This window comes from Bombyx mandarina, chromosome 18 (genome assembly GCF_030267445.1).
Source record: "Bombyx mandarina strain Sakado chromosome 18, ASM3026744v2".
NCBI classification, from domain to species: Eukaryota; Metazoa; Arthropoda; class Insecta; order Lepidoptera; family Bombycidae; genus Bombyx; species Bombyx mandarina.
The window spans coordinates 6,532,915-6,552,262 of record NC_143224.1 but is presented as its reverse complement, the minus strand read 5'-3'; the positions used below and the strand labels follow the sequence as shown (position 1 = coordinate 6,552,262).

The window sequence follows — 19,348 nt, the reverse complement described above, 5'->3', positions numbered from 1 at the left end:
GCCGTCGGAGCCGGGAGCTTTCCGTGGTTGTAGGCTATCGATCGCCTCCTTAACCTCGGAAGTGGTAATGGGGGGTAGCGCGTCCGAGGGCGGCAGGGAAGCTCTGCGCTCGACCTCCCTGTCGACGAACTCGGTGTGTTCGGGGTCCGCGTGTTGAGTGCTGGTGGTGCACTGTTCTTGCAGTGCATCGGCCAGCAACTCTGCCTTGTCATCGTCATCGTAAGCCGGTGGTTGGCCTGAGGGGCGTACGAGAGGCGGCATAGTGACGATAGTTTCGGACTTGAGGGTCCTAGCTAGTCGCCAGTATGCTTGGTGAGTGGGCGCGAGTTCTTCTAAATAACTATCCCAGTTTTCGTTTCGGGCGTCGCTTAAGCGGGATTTGACCTCCCGCTGTAAGCGACGCATCCGAGTCCGGTTTGAATCCGTGGGATATCGATCGTAGGCCCGGATTGCCGCGTTTCTGATTCTAACGAGGTCCCTAAGATCGGGGGAAAGTCTGATGCGGTGGAAGCAGTCCTCCACATCGACTTGTTTCGAGGATCTTATGATCGCCGTCGAGACGTGATCAGTGAAGATGTTTATGGATTCGACGGTATCCTCGGGGGATGGAGTTGAATCCGGGCCGCAAGGGAGGATTGGTGGAGCGGTGTCAGCTAAGCACGTGCCCAGCTTCTTCCAATCCACCATGGTCCTCGTATCTGGTTCGCGGTTGAGTGGGCGACCGAGCTGCATGACTACAGGTCGGTGGTCTGAGTCGAGTTCTGACATTGCCTCGATGGAGCGTAAGCGCAGAGTTACGTTCCTCAGCAGTGCCAGATCTATTGTGCTCGGACGACGCGCGGCGTTGTACGGATAGCACGTGGGGGTCGGGGGGTTGAATATTTCGAATGTGAGGTCGTCTATGAACGCGTCGAGACGCCTACCGTTCACATTCGTGCGATGGCAGTTCCACCTAGTGTGGTGGCAATTTAAATCGCCTGCCAGGATGACCGCGTCCCCCATACCGAGCAGTGTCTCGAGGTCACTGCTCAGGAGGGGTTTGTCAGGGGGGAGATAGACGGATGCGATGACGATCGGCTGGTGTCCCGTCAGCGCGATGCGGCACACTGACGCCTCGATATGTAAGAGCGAGGGAGTATCGAGAGGGACGCAGTGCAGGGCCCTCCTATAGTAAATGACAGTCCCGCCCTTGCGGGTGGAGAGTCTGTCATTCCTAACCATGACGTAATTCGCGACTTTGGGGTCGCGACGCGAGGGCTTTAGGAAGGTCTCCTGCACCAGAAGGATGTCGATGAGATTGTCACGGAGAAACTCATATACTTGGTCGCGCTGACGCGCGAGTCCGTTAGCATTATAAAATGCTAACTTTAAGGAACGCGGTTTTACCCTACCGTTGTTGGCCATTGATTACCGGTAATCAAGCCAGCGTACGCTGGACGGACTCGATGACGTCCATATGGTCGAACGTCGCGTATAGGCGGTCATCGGCCGTGACCGCCCTGCGCATGGCGTCGGCGAACGAGCGCATGCGATCTATATTTATCGCGGCGATATAATCCCGCACGATTGAAAAATCGTTTACGGCAGGCCGCGCGGGGCCGGGGCGAGGCGCGGGACCGGGCGCGAGGGCGGGGCGCGGCGCGAGCAGGGGCTGGGGTGCCGGTGGTTTCCCTGCCAACGTGAGCGGCAGCGGTTTTGCCCACGCGGAGACGGTGGGCACCGGTGCCGGCACGAAGGCAGGTTTCGGCGCGCGGGGCGCCGAAGTCTTTGGGCCGACGGTTTTCAGTGGCGCGTTGGCCAGACGCTTCCGCGGGGCCTTGGGGCATCCGCGGTAGTTGGCCGTGTGACCCTGCTTTTGGCAGAGCACACAGCTCGGCGGTTCGGTCGCGGTCTCCTTGACCCGCGAGCAGTCGGCTGTCGCGTGGTCACCGAGGCACTTTACGCACCGCGGACGCGCGTGGCAATTGCGCGCGGAGTGGCCATAAAGTTGGCACCTATGGCACTGCCCGGGAGTGCCTTTTTTGTGTGGGGCCTCGACGGTGACCCCTGATAAACCGCAAACGGTGCGGAGACTTGAGGCGATCCGTTTGCCTTCCGGAGTAGGTTCTAGCGCGACGAGAACCATGTTATACGGGAACTTGTCCCGACCGCTGTGCATACGGTGCACACTTACTATCGGGTACGCCTGCCCGATTAGGTTTTCCTTAATTAGCTCGACGTCGAGCTCCTTTGGTACTCCGCGTATTACTACGCGGAGCTCGCGGTCCTCCTGGAGTGCATAGGTGTGGTAACCTATGCTCTCTTTTCGGAGGTAAGATGTGAGGGCCCTATGGTCGCCCGGCGTTGCGACCTTAATTTGAATCCCGTGCGCGAGATTACGCGCTTGGGAGTAATTTATTTTATTGGCCGTAAGGGCCTGGGATACCCGGTTCCACGCTGATTTTTCCCGTAGGATTACGGGCGGGGGCGCGGTAATTTTATTGACGGGCGCGGGTTTCGGCGACGGGGTTGCGCGGCGAGGGGAGTCGGGTGAGACCACGACTTTAGGTCGCGACGCGTTCGCGGCCTTGGGCTGTTTTGGCGCTGTGGACGGTTCCACGGCACGGGCGCGTTTTTTGCCGCGCGTGACGGTTTTGAACCCATCGGAGGTTCCGGGCTGCGGGCTCGTCGCGGACTCGAAGTCCATCTCCGATCCGGTATCGGAGTCTGAACCGGAGTTGGCGATTGACGACGCGACGGACGAGATCGGTGTAAACGTCGCGGGTGCGTTAGGCGCCTCGCTGGCGCTAGGCGCTTCATGAGTCGCTACGTGAATACGTGCGCTCGAAATGGATTTGGGGGCGGGGCATGTTTGTGCGGCTCTGAACGACGCGGCGAGGGACGCGGGCGGGGGGGAACTTGCGCGGGCGGCCCTGTAGGCCGCGAATTCGGCCGTGAGGTTAGATAGGACCGGGTACTTCTCGGCAAGTAACCCGAGAAACCCTAATAACTCTTCTTCCATGGTTTCTTTTGCCCGGGGGGGGCGTCCCCGGGACTTAAGGCACACTCGCCGAAAGGCGAGTCCCCTGAGTAGGAGTTCACCCCCTGAGCTTTACCAGCTCCAAGGGGGGGGAGTGCCTTTGCCGTGAAAACGGCAGTCGGCTGGGAATTGGGGTGGAAAGTTGGGAAGGTAGGGCTCCACTGGGTTGTGAGAATGCCACAACAAGCGGTGATCTCAGTGGAGTTTTAGTCTCGAAAGAGACTGTTTTTCACGCCGAATAAATAATTAAATTTAATAAATGAGATGAGTGAAATGATAGTGTGAAGTTGTCGTTGCGAGTGCACAATCAACAAGCTCGAATCGCTTTTACGACACAAGGTCGCGACGCCAGCGATAGTGCGTCAAGAATTCGCAACAATGCCGCGATCGGTGCGACAACGACAATGCAACGAAACTCGAGACACAAGATCGCGACGGCAGCGACAATTTTTCGTAAAAACGCGTCCGGACTGTACGGCGATGCAATCGGAACTGAAAAATACGATAGTACACTCATCGCTTCTATATTTATGTAGTATGCATTAAAACGTAAGTACGCCTATTGAGGAAAACAGTCAAAAAGTCAATTTGTCAATAACAAATAGCAGCTTATTTGGATTTTCATTACATATACTAATGTTTTAATTAAAAGTTCTAACAGAGACAGCTTTTTAAGAAACCCACCCAAATGGAATCAGAATAAGTCAGATCCCAAACGAGTCACACAAATCCAGTTCCGATTGCATCACCTTACAGTCCGGACGTGTTTTTGCGAGAAACTGTCGCTGCCGTCGCGATCTTGTGTCTTGAGTTTCGCTGCATTGTCGTTGTCGCATCGATCGCGGCATTGTTGCGAATTCTTGACGCACTATCGCTGGCGTCGCGACCTTGTGTCGTAAAAGCAACTCGAACTTGTCGATTGTGCATTCGTAACGACTTCACATTATCATCCACTCATATCATTTATTAAATTTATTTATTTATTCGGCGAGTAAAACAGTCTCTTTCGAGACTAACCCCCCCTGAGATCACCGCTTGTTGTGGCATTCTCACAACCCAGGGGGGCCCCACCTTCACAAACTTCCACCCCAATCCTAGCCGACTGCCGTTTTCACGGCAAAGGCACTCCCCCCCCTTGGAGCTGGTAAAGCTCAGGGGGTGAACTCCTACTCAGGGGACTCGCCTTTCGGCGAGTGTGCCTTAAGTCCCGGGGACGCCCCCCCCGGGCAAAAACGAAAAAAATGGAAGAAGAGCTCTTAGGGTTTCTCGGGTTACTTGCCGAGAAGTACCCGGTGCTATCCAACCTCACGGCCGAATTCGCGGCCTACAGGGCCGCCCGCGCGAGTCCCGCCCCGCCCGCGTCCCTCGCCGCGTCATTTCGAGCCGCGCAGTCAGGCCCCGCCCCCAAACCCAATTTGAGCGCACGTACGCACGTAGCGACTCACGAAGCGCCTAGTGCCAACGAAGCGCCTAACGCACCCGCGACGTCATTCTCGCCAATCTCATCCGTCGCGTCGTCCGTAATAATTAACTCAGGTTCAGACTCCGATACCGGATCGGAGATGGACTTCGAGTCCGCGACGAGCCCGCAGCCCGGAACCTCGGATGGGTTCCAAACGGTAAAACGCGGGAAAAAACGTACTCGCGCCGTGGAGTCCCGGAGCTCCACGACCAAACAAACAAAATCAGCGACTGCCTCCCGTCCGCAGGTAGTCGTGACACCGGAGTCGGACTCCGGCCGCCGCGCAACCCCACCGCCGCGTCCCAAGCCCGCACCCGCGCAAAAAACTGTCGCCCCGCCCCCGCTGATTCTCCAGGAGAAGTCAGCATGGAACCGCGTCTCCCAGGCCCTTCAGGCAAACAAAATAAATTATACCCATGCGCGTAACGTCGCGCATGGGATTCAAATAAAGGTCGCAACGCCGGGCGACCATAGGGCTCTATCCGCGTACCTCCGAAAGGAGAACATAGGTTTCCATACCTATGCTCTTCAGGAGGACCGCGAGCTCCGCGTAGTAATACGCGGAGTTTCGAAGGAACTCGACATAGAGTACGTAAGGGAGGATCTGACCGCTCAGTCCCTCCCGATAGTAAGTGTGCACCGGATGCACAACGGACGCGACAAAAAACCATATAACATGGTTCTAGTCGCTCTAGAACCAACCCCGGAGGCCAAGAAAAAGATCGCATGTCTCGCGACAGTATGTGGCCTATCCGGGGTTACCATTGAAGCCCCCCATAGACGTGGCACTCCCGGACAGTGCCACAGATGCCAACTATATGGCCACTCGGCTCGGAATTGCCACGCGCGCCCCCGCTGCGTGAAGTGTCTCGGCGATCACGCCACGGTAGATTGCTCGCGAGTTAGGGAAACCGCGACCGAACCTCCAAGCTGTGTCCTATGCCTTAAGCAAGGGCACCCCGCGAATTACCGTGGATGTCCTAGGGCTCCGCGAAAACGTCCGACCCACCCAGCCCCCCGTACCGTCGGCCCAAAGACTTCGGTGCCTTCAGCACCGAAACCCGCCTTCGTACCGGCTGCGGTTCCCACCGTCTCGGCGTGGAACAAACCGCTGCCGTATACGAGGTCGGGAACACAAACCGCACCCCAGCCCCCGCTCGCGACACGTCCCGCGCCGCAGCCCCTGCTCGCACCTCCCCCCGCGCCCGCGTACCGTCCCCCGCAACCCTCAGCCGTCAACGACTTCACGCTCGTGCGCGACTTCGTCACGGCGGTCAACTTCGACCGTCTGCGATCGTTCGCAGACGCGATGCGAAGGGCGGTAAACCCCGAACAACGGCTCGCGGCCGCGTTCGAATACATGGACGTTTACGAGTCCGTGGCCCGTACTTTCTAAAATCACCGGTAATCAATGGCGCAAAACGCTAGAGAGAAACCATATTCCCTTACGTTAGCATTCTACAATGCTAACGGACTCGCGCGACAACGCGATCAAATTTACGAATTCCTCCGCGACAATCTTGTAGATATTCTACTAGTGCAGGAGACCTGCCTGAAGCCCTCGCGTCGTGACCCGAAAGTCGCGAATTACGTCATGGTTAGGAATGATAGACTCACCGCCTCCAAAGGCGGGACTGCCATTTACTATAGGCGGGCCCTGCACGTTGTCCCTCTCGATACCCCCTCGCTCTCACATATCGAGGCGTCAGTGTGCCGTATCTCGCTGACGGGACACCAGCCGATCGTCATCGCATCCGTCTATCTCCCCCCGGACAAGCCCCTTCTGAGCAGTGACATCGAGTCACTGTTCGGCATGGGAGACTCCGTCATCCTGGCAGGCGATTTAAATTGCCACCACACTAGGTGGAACTGCCACAGTTCAAACATAAACGGTAGGCGTCTCGACGCGTTTATAGACGACCTTACCTTTGAAGTAGTCGGTCCCCCAACTCCAACATGTTATCCGTATAACATCGCGCTCCGTCCGAGCACTATAGACCTGGCACTGCTGAGGAACGTAACTCTGCGCTTGCGTTCCATCGAAGCAATGTCAGAGCTCGACTCAGACCACCGACCTGTCGTTATGCAGCTCGGTCGCCCCCACAACCCAGTCACAGCTACGAGGACCATGGTGGACTGGAAGAAGCTGGGCAAATGCTTAGCCGATGCCGCTCCACCAATCCTCCCCTGCGGCCCGGATTCAACTCCATCCCCCGAGGACACAGTCGAATCCATAAACATCATCACGGATCACATCTCTTCCGCGATCATAAGATCCTCAAAAGAAGTCGATGTGGAGGATAGCTTCCACCGCATCAGACTGTCCCCCGAACTTAGGAACCTCCTAAGAGTTAGAAACGCGGCAATCCGGGCCTACGATCAACTTCCCACGCACTCAAACCGGATTCGGATGCGTCGTCTACAGCGGGATGTAAAATCTCGCCTAAGCGACGCCCGAAATGAGAATTGGGATAGTTACTTAGAAGGACTCGCGCCCTCTCATCAAGCATACTGGCGACTAGCAAGGACTCTCAAGTCCGAAACTACCGCTACTATGCCTCCTCTCGTACGCCCTTCAGGCCAACCACCGGCTTTCGATGACGATGACAAGGCAGAGTTGCTGGCCGATGCACTGCAAGAGCAGTGCACCACCAGCACTCAATACGCGGACCCCGAACACACCGAGGCAGTCGACAGGGAGGTCGAGCGCAGAGCTTCCCTGCCACCCTCGGACGCGTTACCCCCCATTACCTCTGACGAAGTTAGAGAAGTAATAGACAACCTTCAACCTAAGAAGGCACCCGGCTCCGACGGCATCCGCAACCGCGCGTTAAAACTCTTACCAGTCCAACTGATAACAATGTTGGCTACCATCTTAAATGCCGCTATGACGCACTGCATCTTTCCGGCGGTATGGAAAGAAGCAGACGTTATCGGTATACACAAGCCGGGCAAACCGAATAATGAAACCGCTAGTTACCGATCGATCAGTCTCCTCCCAGCGATAGGCAAAATTTACGAACGGCTCCTTCGGAAACGCCTCTGGGACTTCGTTACCGCGAATAAAATTCTAATAGACGAGCAGTTTGGATTCCGCGCCAAACACTCGTGCGTACAACAAGTGCACCGCCTCACGGAGCACATCTTAATAGGGCTAAATAGGCGTAAACAAATCCCGACCGGCGCCCTCTTCTTCGATGTAGCGAAGGCGTTCGACAAAGTCTGGCACAACGGTTTGATCTACAAACTGTACAACATGGGAGTGCCAGACAGACTCGTGCTCATCATACGAGACTTCTTGTCGAACCGTTCGTTTCGATATCGAGTAGAGGGAACTCGTTCTCGTCCCCGTCATCTGACTGCCGGAGTCCCGCAAGGCTCCGCACTCTCCCCGTTACTATTTAGTTTGTATATCAACGATATACCCCGGTCTCCGGAGACCCATCTAGCGCTCTTCGCCGATGACACGGCTATCTACTACTCGTGTAGGAAGATGTCGTTGCTTCATCGGCGACTCCAGACCGCAGTAACCACCATGGGACAGTGGTTCCGGAAGTGGCGAATAGACATTAACCCCACGAAAAGCACAGCGGTGCTATTCAAAAGGGGTCGCCCTCCGAATACCACTTCGAGCACCCCACTCCCCAATAGGCGCGTAAACACCTCCGCCGTTAGCCCCATCACTCTCTTTGACCAGCCCATACCGTGGGCCCCGAAGGTCAAATACCTAGGCGTCACCCTCGACAGAGGGATGACATTCCGTCCCCACGTAAAAACGGTACGCGATCGCGCCGCGTTTATACTAGGACGACTCTACCCAATGCTTTGTAGACGAAGCAAACTGTCCCTCCGTAATAAGGTAACCCTCTACAAAACTTGCATACGCCCCGTCATGACGTATGCAAGCGTAGTGTTCGCTCACGCGGCCCGCACCAACTTGAAACCCCTTCAGGTTATACAATCCCGATTCTGCAGGATAGCCGTCGGAGCACCATGGTTCCAGAGGAACGTGGACCTCCACGATGACCTGGAGCTCGACCCCGTCAGTAAGTATCTACAGTCGGCATCGCTGCGCCACTTTGAGAAGGCGGCACGACATGAGAACCCTCTTGTCGTGGCCGCCGGAAACTACATACCCGATCCTGTAGACCGTTTGGTAAACCGTCGACGTCGCCCAAAGCACGTCATCACGGATCCTCCTGATCCATTAACGGTGCTTTTAGGCAATACAAGCACCGGTCGCCGAACCCGTCGCTTGCGACGAAGGGCTCGACGAGCGAATTAACCCACAGACACAGCCCACTGAGTTTCTCGCCGGATCTTCTCAGTGGGTCGCGCTTCCGATCCGGTGGTAGACTCTGTGAAGCACTGCTCTTGCTAGGGCGGTGTTAGCAATTCTCCGGTTTGAGCCCCGCGAGCTCACCTACACAAGCTAGGGTACGCTGAAGTAGCCTCTCAAGGCTATCAGCATAGGTAGGAAAAAAAAAAAAAAAAAAAAAAAAAAAATCACACAAATGTGACATCAGAAATTAATTGTATAGAATTAGAAGAGGTTCAGACATAAAACATGAAGATGGTAATACATAAGTTTCAATTCAATATTTTTAACACCTATACACAAATGTCGAAAATCTACTGCAAGATTTGTATTTGAAACTAAAATTCAGTATCAAAAAAATCTTAAATGTATTTTTTCCCTACCTAAGCTGATGGCCTAGAGAGACCATGTCAGCGTCGTCGGGCTAGTAGGTGAGTTCACGGGGCTCAAATCTGACGATGTTGCTAACACGAACCCTAGCAAGAGCCGTGCTTCGCAGAATCTGCCGCCGGATCGGAAACGCGAACTCAATATTATCATATATAAATCATATATAAAGACCATTGCTCTAAACTTGTACTTGAATCAATGAGTGACTTCATAAAAAATAGCTATTTAATATATAAATAAATAGAGAAGAGTTATAGAATAGAAAAGATAGAGAAGATACTTATTGTAAGTAAATTTAAAACTTTTTGCTTATCCATATTCCGAACCTTAGCGCACCTGGGCCAATGAGTCCCACTGGACGTTAAGCGGTTACCGGAGTCCACAGATACCAAAATGTGAATTAAATTAGGTCAAACCTTAATCTGTATTCGATAATTTCAGCCTGGAGTCCGAAACGGATAGCTTAATGGCAAAAAGAGCTTGTACCAATCTACCAACAATTTCCAAAATAGGAATAAAGGAGTGGAAAAAATAGAAAATTAAGCAAAAGAAAAAATATTACGAGCAAAGGGCAGCGTAAACTTGATATACTGGACTATAGAGGGTATACTAGATACTGTAATTTCTTCAATACACATAGAACTGGTATATTAAATCGGTGTAAAACTAAACCTCGTTCGTAGTTGGGTTTAAGTACCTACTTTCAAGATGGCTCGAGGTAATTGAGTTAGGTTTGTCATAATAATATAATATAAGGAGACAACGCGGCGACGCTTAGGAATTGCTTCGTTTACGAATAGATATTATTATTCTAGCTTCGTTTCCATAATTTAATTAAATTTAAGTTTCCATAGCATTTAAATTAAAACCTATAAAGCCATTTATCTGAAATGTGTAGTTACTAATACATGTAGTTAACAATATTTGATCGTAATAAATTATAATTGGCGCCTACAAAACGGGTTTGAGTAGGAACATTTATTAAAAATGTTAATGGTTTTGTTTTTGTTTTGTTCGTGTTTCGATAGTTTACATGACGTAACCTAAATAAACTATCGAACGGAGTAAACACATCACGGCACCCAATCAACCCCAAAACCGCAGTTATCAATTTCGACTATTGTTCCAAACTCTATTATGTATCTCTTAGTGCTACGAGCTCACCAACTTATTAGGCTAGTACTAGATAGGCACGCCGATCTCAGTTTAAACTCAATAACCACAATTGCAATTAGTCTTAGAGTAGAAATCTAACTAACTTTGCCTGTAACTTTGTCTTATCTCGTTTTGTTCCCAGCAACTATTAGAAACGAAGTTATCATTATATTATAACGAGTAATAAAAGTATAATGTATTAATATAACAAATCTTTTTGGTGATTAGTAACAATTAATTCTATATATTTTTTATTATACGAGTGTGCCTAAATGACAAAGCAACTAAATATTGAGCAAAAAATTCGCGAAGAAGTAATTTTGTTTCAACGATATGTTTTTAATCTATTTAGTATCACATAAACAATGCAATAACTTAAAAAAATGGTTCCAAAACAGAACTTACATATATATTATCTAATTCGAAGTAGTTCGAGGTGAAGCAGAAAATAACATAACGTCTATGTATAAACGGTGTAAAAATGAATTACACCAGAACAGAAATAAAAATCACTAAAACTGGTTTAAACTGATCGATTAAGCCATCGTTCGCTAAATCGAAACTTAGAGATAATATTTTGGATAAAATATTTTATTAAAACAAAATTTAGTCATTTCGTAAATTAAAAAAGAACCTAAACGTGACTTCCACGGTGAAGGAATTACATCGTTTAATAAAAGTCAAAAACGCGCAAAATTATAATTTGCGTAATCACTGGTGGTAGGACCTCTTGTGAGTCCGCACGGGTAGGTACCACTGCCCCGCCTATTTCTGCCGTGAAGCAGTAATGCGTTTCGGTTTGAAGGGAGGGGCTGCCGTTGTAACTATACTGAGACCTTAGAACTTATATCTCAAGGTCTGTGGCACATTTACGTTGTAGATGTCTATGGGTTCCAGTAACCACTTAACATCAGGTGGGCTGTGAGCTCATCCACACATCTAGTCAAAAAAATAAAAAAACGATTTGAATTCAATCGATTCTTCCTTTAAAAATATCACAATCGAAAAAAAACTGGTAGGTCTTCACGAAAATAATATAGCTATAAAATTTGACGTGTTTCTCACTTGCCACCAGAGTACAATACATTTTTACCATGGTTTCGCTAGTTTATTTATTTATTTCAACTTTAGTACAAAAAGAGTACAAATGGGAAACTAAATGCCATCAGGCAGTCTGTACCAGTTAGCCAATCAGTCGTAATATAGAAAATTTATGCGCCAATAAAGATAGGAACCTAAATAATAGAAATATAAATACAATAAACAAATAAATGCGCAGATACAAAACTAATTAATACGTGAAGCAAAAACTTTGTATCCCTTTTTACGAAAATTGCGCGGACGGAGGAGTATGAAATTTTCCACACTTATAGAGAATATAGAAAAGAAGTGCACAATGCTAATATTTTTTTTAAATAATGGATAAAAGATACATTAAATCAATAAAGAAAACATTACACACACTACCATGTATTTGACACACACACGCATGCATACTATTTATTGTCAAACTTTTGTTCTTGACGTCTGTTGTCAAATTGAGATTAAATATTGTTTGTCTTTATTAATATTTTTTATAGTGTAGTCCTGGAGAAATTTGTTATTATAGAAGTTTAATAGTCTTTGAAAATAGAATCATAATAGTGTACAAACTTACAATTTCAGTTAATTATAGTCGAATTTCGACTACTGCGGGATCACTAGTATTGGTAATTTTCACACGATTCCACGATTCACGGAATGCCAAATAAGCTTTCCGCTCTGACGATACCAGTATTTACGTTAACTGTATAATTAAAGTGCAAAATCGTTGAAACCATTCAACTGACATACAGAACGTTTAATTAAAATTGCTTACCATTCCACGATCCGTTTCCATTAGAGTTCGCTCATAATAAATAATATCGTAATCATTTATATTTCAACGTTGAATTTTGGTATCTCAGTTTTTGGTATTTCAGCTTAAACTCAATTAAGAAATGTGCCCCGTTAGTGATTTTCTTTAGCAACAGTAATCACTTCCCTCATTTTCGCTTGCATTCTAACTTTGGCTATAAAATATTGCTCCATAGAAAATTTAATCCTACCATGGTAAGTCAGCCGTTATTTCAATCCAATAGAACTTTAGATCTCATAAGTCGGTATTAATATTATGGTGTCTATAGTCTACTTACCAACGAGCAACAAGTAAGCTGTGCTGAAGACTTGTTCGGTCTGCTATTTCAATAAAAAATCAAGTTATTATTTACTCGAAGTGCAATCAGAGACTAGATTTACGAGGTGCAGCATATAAATCGTAATTTACGAACGTTATTTATACGCGATAAATATAGTTTCGTATTGACTGGACTATAGCTAGTGCCAGTGCATATAATTAGTTGACGAAAGGCAGTCACTACCTACAGCGTTGAAACAACATATTATTTAAAAAGAAACTATTTTGTATTTTTCATTACATGCAGTTGAAAGTGAACTCATTAAACCTCGTACTATAGGAAACTGCTCTTAAAACGGCACCGAATCAAAGTCTTTTATCGTGGTTCAATCTTTCACATTCACTCCGAATTCTGTGTAAAGCTCCATCCAATATCGGAAGCCTTCAGTTCCGCAAATCCTTTCAGTGAGCCCGTTTTAAAGGAATGAAAACGCATAAAACCCGTTAAATTGGAATCTTGTATTTTCAATCAATTAAAAACGTTGTAAAATTCCACTTTATTGGTACATTCGTGAAGAATATAAAGTACGTTCAAGTTATTAGGAAAAACATAAAAATACAGGGTGGCCCATAAGTCCTTTGATATGAAAAAAAAATTATTAAAATAAAACTAATTACATTATAAATTAAATTTTTATTTACATAAAAAGCTTAAAAAACGGGAATTATTTTTTGAAAATAACATCTCCTAAATGTAATCCGTTGCGATCACGGCACTCTTGCAAACGACGTCTAAAATTGTCGATGACTGCGCGGCACGTCACTGCTGAAATGCTTGTCATTTCTCTGCGGATGTTTTCTTTTAGGGCCTCAATTGACCGCGGGTTTGTGTCGTATACTTTAGCCTTAAGGTAGCCCCACAAAAAAAAATCCATCGGGGTCAGATCTGGACTACGTGGAGGCCAGGAAATGTCTCCTCTCTTAGAGATAACTTTGCCAGGAAAAAGTTGACGGATAACGGGCATAGCAGTGTTAGAGGTGTGAGAAGTGGCCCCATCCTGTTGAAACCACGTCCTGGCATTAAAGCCTGAAAAGTTTTGCAATTCTGGTATGAAAAACTCTTCGATCATAGCCACATATCGCTCCGACGTAACAGTAACTGCGCGCCCTCTGCCATCCTCAAAGAAGTAAGGCCCTAGGATACCATGGGCTGACATAGCGGCCCAAACAGTCACTTTCGGACTATGTAAGGGCTTCTGATGCTTAAGTTTTGGATTGATGGGGCTCCAATAGCGGCAATTTTGTTTACTAACATGCCCGTTAAGATGGAAATGAGCCTCGTCAGAGAACATTATGTTATTGAAGGAAGTAAACCGATTCAACATTTCATTCGCATAATTTTGTCTTCGAATACCGTCAGTTTCCTTTAATTCTTGAACCAACTGAATTTTGTAAGGGTGTATATGTAAATCTTTCTTCAAAATCCGTTGTAACGATGTCCTGGATACGTTTAATGCTCTGGCGCGCTTACGAGTTGACTGTGTCGGATTTTCGCGAATAGACTGTGTCACTGTGTCTATGTTTTGTTCCGTACGTGACGTCCTTGGGCGACCCAACCGCGGTTTATCTAACGTCGAACCGGTCTCCTCGAACTTAGCAACCCAGTTCTTAATCGTTTGAAGAGTTGGAGTGTCGTCAAAGTTGTGTAAACCTTTGTGTTCTCGAAATTTACGCCGCGCAACGGTTGCCGAATTGTCGTTTTTATAAAACTCGCGCACACAAAACGCACGGTCCGCTCCGGTAAAACGCTCCATCGCGACTAAATTCCCAGAAACCGAAGTTACTCCCCCCGCTTCCCCTGCACCGCTCACGCGCGCCCTGTTCGTTTTATTGAAATTTTACTTTTCAAAGGACTTATGGGCCACCCTGTATTGAGTGATAAAAACGACTCAGCACTTTTTAGAGTTCAAGTTTTAATTACAATATAATAATATCTTGATAGTGATCAAGGATATGATTTTTAAAAATACCTTTACAGATTCCTTACGAAGTTATTAAAACCGAACCACTAGCTTTATCAAAATTCATAAACTCTCTAAGTATCATAAACGCGGTGAGCAGGTCTCTCAGAAAGTTTCGAAGAGATCGTGTCTCCGGAGTACCATCGATACAGCGGACAAGCTACTTCAACGATCCAACTTGTAGAACGATGAAAATAATCGTAAAATGTACTGATATGCAGAATTGATTTTGTTTGCACCGTGTAAGTCAGCTCTACAGTTCCTAAAGTTTATTTTAAACAACATTTCGATAATTAGTAAATTCGCGTGTTACATATTTCCAATACCAAAATTGTAGTTTTTTATCTGATAAGGAACAGTAAATTTAAAATCAATGGTATTGCGGTGTCAGCCCAGAACAACATCAGACCATCTCTTCTGCTAGCGTACCACGATAGCCAACCGATTTAGTGGTGGCGAGGTATACTTTTTATTTTTTTATTGCTTAGATGGGTGGACGAGATCACGGCCCACCTGATGTTAAATTGTTACCGGAGCCCATAAACATCTACAACATGCCGCGGTCCACCTTGAGACATTAGTTGCAAGGTCACACTTTTAACAGTACAACGGCTGCCCTGCCCTTCAAGCCCTAACGCATTACTGCTTCACGGCAGAAATAGGCAGGATGGTGGTATCTACCTGTGCGGACCCATTAGACGTCCTACCACCAGTAATTACGCAAACTATCATTTTGCGGGTTTGGTTTCTATTACACGATATTATTCCTTCACCGTGGAAGGGAATCGCGAACATTTCTTAAGTACGTATTTCATTGGAAAAATTGGTACCTGACGGCGGGATTCGAACACCGATGGATGCATCGCTATATAGGAATGCACCGGACGTCTTATCCTTCAAGCCACGACGACTTCAAACTACTACTATTCTGTAAGCTTGGATACCACTATCCTATTTCTTCCGCAAAGCAGTCTTACGTTTAAATGCTGGGACTGACGTTGTACAATACGATTTAGATTAGAACCTCATGTCTCAAGGTAAATATCACAACGTTAATGGCGACATTAACGTTGTGATATTTACAGAAACAAGTAACCATTTTACTCATTAAACGATCTACGCAACAATAATTATATCTATACAAATGTTACTAGACCGGGCTCTTAGTAACAATTAATTTTATACAACAAAACAGCTACAGTAAATATCTACGAGATATAAAAATAAATGTATATGTCAAATCAATAACAATCACTTCTTTTTGTCGAAATATATATATTTTTTGCAGTGTGTCAGCCATCAACCCAGTTTTGTCCAATGAATGAGTTCCCATTTTTCCGGCACAGACGCTTGGCTGGGCTCCACTCAGGAAGTGTCACATTCCGAGTCGCGGTCTAAATGAAAAACACTCTTTCTCGTTCGATTTTCATTGAAATACTTCTTACCTCGTCAGATATATCGCAATATTAAATAACATTCTGAAATTTGAACTACAACTATTGACTTGAAAAATTGAGTATTCAAGTTTGCACTAATATCTACTAAGGCCATTATTTTGGATAAACGTCATACTAGCAAAAATTTTGTATCTCATTCTTTCGTAGGTTTAATCCAATCGGTGTTTATGTTTCTCTCATTTTAATTTAGCTTTTCGAATATGATTCCAGAATCATCGAATTCCAAATCACCCGGTACTCAAGAATTTTCCCTCAATAATAATAATAGTATCAATAGCTTCGTTTCCGAAAAAAAAAACTATTATAGTCTAAAATTATTTGAATTTTTAGATATTCCATGTCATTCTAACTATTTAGATATTCTATTCCCAAACCGTGATTACGTTTAGACAGAGCAATGACGATAGACAAGAACATCCAATGCCGCGGGAATACCTGGGATATTCAATTAAATTCCTCGTTTATGAAAACGTGTTCCACGTGATCAAATAATTTTAATGTTTTTATAATGAATAGATGGATTAATGATGAGGATAATGATAGCCCACCTACCGTTCAATGGTTACTGAAGTTTTTAGACAACAGAATTTGAATATCACCAGTCACATTGAGACAAGACGTTGACTTTTCAATTGCAATGTATTAAAAAAATGAAACACGTGACTGATTTCCGGCAGAAATAGACGGTACAGTCCATCCCTAACCTATCTGTCCACCTGTAGGATGATTTGACACCACATAAGTAGAAGTAATCACCGCACACCGCCTCACCGTATAAAACGAGTATGATATGTAAAAAATGTATGTACCACAAATGACGGTTATATTCCGCGTATTTGTAACAAATTATGGTACTTATTGATTAAGCTACCCCGTGCGAGTACAATAACACACTTTTAACACCAACTGAGGTATGAACTCGTTCACCTATCTAAGCAATAATAAAATTAACACATGTTCAATTGATTATCCTGCATGGCTCAGACAACAACATGCTTTTAATTATAGGACAAACTTCTGACAAGAATTCTCGTTCATATTAAAGGCACGTCATTTGAAAGTTTGAAAACTCCTAAAGTATTTCAATAAATTGCGTGATTAATATAGTGCGCTTAATAATATTAATATTGTTATAGAACACAAAAGACTTGACATTATAAATTTAGTAATAGATTGAGTGCATTTCATAGAATAGTAAAAACTCTTCCTTACTTAGAAATCGTTTCGTCTAGGATTTGTCTGAATTAAAAAAAAAACTCCAACTACAAATATCAAATCTTATAAAAATATCAAGAATTCGCGCGATACCGATAGACTTCCACGATTTATTTTGAATATCAAACAAAACTAGTTCTAACTAGTATTTCTTTTCGGGTGAACATAAAAATCTATATTATTTTTTTCTACAGCAATCCTAATACAAATAACACATACAACATATACTGCAGTTTGTAAAGACCATCCTAATACATCATAAATTTGACGCAGTAAGTCAGAAAGCTACGGCGTGAGTGTAATATTTTTGTGATAACAACGTGCTCGGTGGAACAAAGCTGGCCACGTGGTTCCGTGGTTCACTGGCTAATTGGACGACTTCCATGTCGTCTCTCTTTGTTAAAATACTGTGAAAATTGCGTTGGGTTAATTCTGAAAAGCGGAACAGCAGGGAACTTGTTCAAATATTTTGAAAAATCGTCAAATCCTGCTTTGTAAAATACCTTATAAAAGTTTCTAGATTACATAACTAATGCACTGTCCAAACACTTCTGACTTATCCGCGTTTTCATAAAATAAAAAAAATTATCCACCTAAAGTAACTTTACAATGTCGTCTGAAAGATAAGATGCCGGATAAAATTACGCGCGCGAGTACCAATTTTTCTAATGAAATACGAACTTAACTCAATCTCACGAATGACTTCCTCGATGAAGGTTTAACAATGAGTATTAAAAATCATAGCCGCCAAAAATATTATTTGCGAACTACTTACTATTCAACGCTGTGACTTTTATGAGGTTACCGGAAAACCATTTAACACCAAATGAAATGTGAGTTCGTTCATGTTTCTGTGCAATGATATTGTTATTCGTTGTAGCAGAGCACCCATAAAATGGCGGTATTTTATAATAATGTATTAATTAAATTTCTGTTTGTTACTTAATACTTGATCCTTTTCCATCTAGCCTAGAGAAAATTCAATAATTAACTTATTTAAAGAACTAGTCCGCAAAAAATTGGTGTTCCGACAGTTATTTTTTCGTCTTTTAATTTCCCGTAAATCAATATTTCATTATATTTCGATTCCGCTTTGTCGTGGCAGACAAAGAGTTTCCCAGAATAAGAATAAATTTTAATAATTAGCTGTCACAAACTTCGACTCCAGCAAAAAAGGGAAATCTGAAAATAAGGAGAAATAAAATTACAACAATATTAAAGGTAACGAACCTGTTTGTAGCCGCCAAGACGGAGGGCTCTTTGCAATTTGGCTATTCGGCTCGTCGATAGGTACACTATGGGCACCGCTTCCCCTGTCTCTAGTTCGATGTCGAAGTCGTTAACAGCTTCACAAAACGTATAATTCTCAAACTTTTTTGCCTCGCTCTTCATTAGTTCGCCGCCTCCACTTATCTCGTCTTTTAAAACTTCGCTTGCTGGGATGAAAAGAGGGTTCTCGTAACAACGCTTAAGAAGTTCAACTTCGTTTTTGTCATCGGAAATCGGTTTTTTGGTTTCATCTAATTCTCCTTCACTGTCCGGATAAGTTATGACATAATTGTCATTCACAGAACATTGTTCATCGCCACAAATATCTTCGATCACAATTGAAGGTGTCTTTTCACCAGATGACGATGAATATGCGGACCATCGTAGCCCGGCATTTAATTTTCCGCATTCCATTTTGTCTGCAATTATCGTTTTGTTTACATTATATCCATTTCGAAACATTTGCTCGTAACGCTGCAGACTGATAGATGCGTTCTACAAATAGTGGGCGTATTGAATATCGAATTTCTGTCTGCAATACATAACGATTAACATTGAAAGCACGAATACCGCCCAACATGCAAAAACAGTTACGTCTGCATCTTTTTATTGATCTATAAATTGTTTAAATCTAATACAAAATACGTACATTTAAAAAATTTGCGCACTGATGAATAACGAAACGAATTTACGAAACATATCACATGTTTTGCGAATACAAGTCGTTGAGCATGAAAATGTTTTGACGTTTTTAAAAATTAGGATATGAACGGTGTCCATTGGCGACGGACAGGTGTTGAAACGGGAGGTGATATGGGTCACAGAGGGACTGAAACCGTACCTCTAATTGGTCGCCCTTTGAATACTCTGCCTCTCGACAATTACGC

The 19,348-nt window shown here is 45.2% G+C and overlaps 2 protein-coding genes across 2 annotated transcripts in view; both read right to left on the bottom strand.

Annotated features, from left to right (window-relative positions):
* LOC149500979 (apoptosis-stimulating of p53 protein 1-like) overlaps positions 1–19,348 on the bottom strand; it is a 156,253-nt gene that overhangs the window by 5,618 nt on the left and 131,287 nt on the right. The window lies entirely within an intron of this gene.
* LOC114249098 (Ankyrin-repeat, SH3-domain, and Proline-rich-region containing Protein) overlaps positions 1–19,348 on the bottom strand; it is a 141,469-nt gene that overhangs the window by 119,546 nt on the left and 2,575 nt on the right. The window contains exon 2 of the mRNA XM_089734629.1: positions 18,423–18,880. Within this exon, the coding sequence (XP_089590755.1) occupies positions 18,423–18,875 (453 nt within the window). The 5' untranslated portion in view covers positions 18,876–18,880. The remainder of the gene's footprint in view (positions 1–18,422; positions 18,881–19,348) is intronic.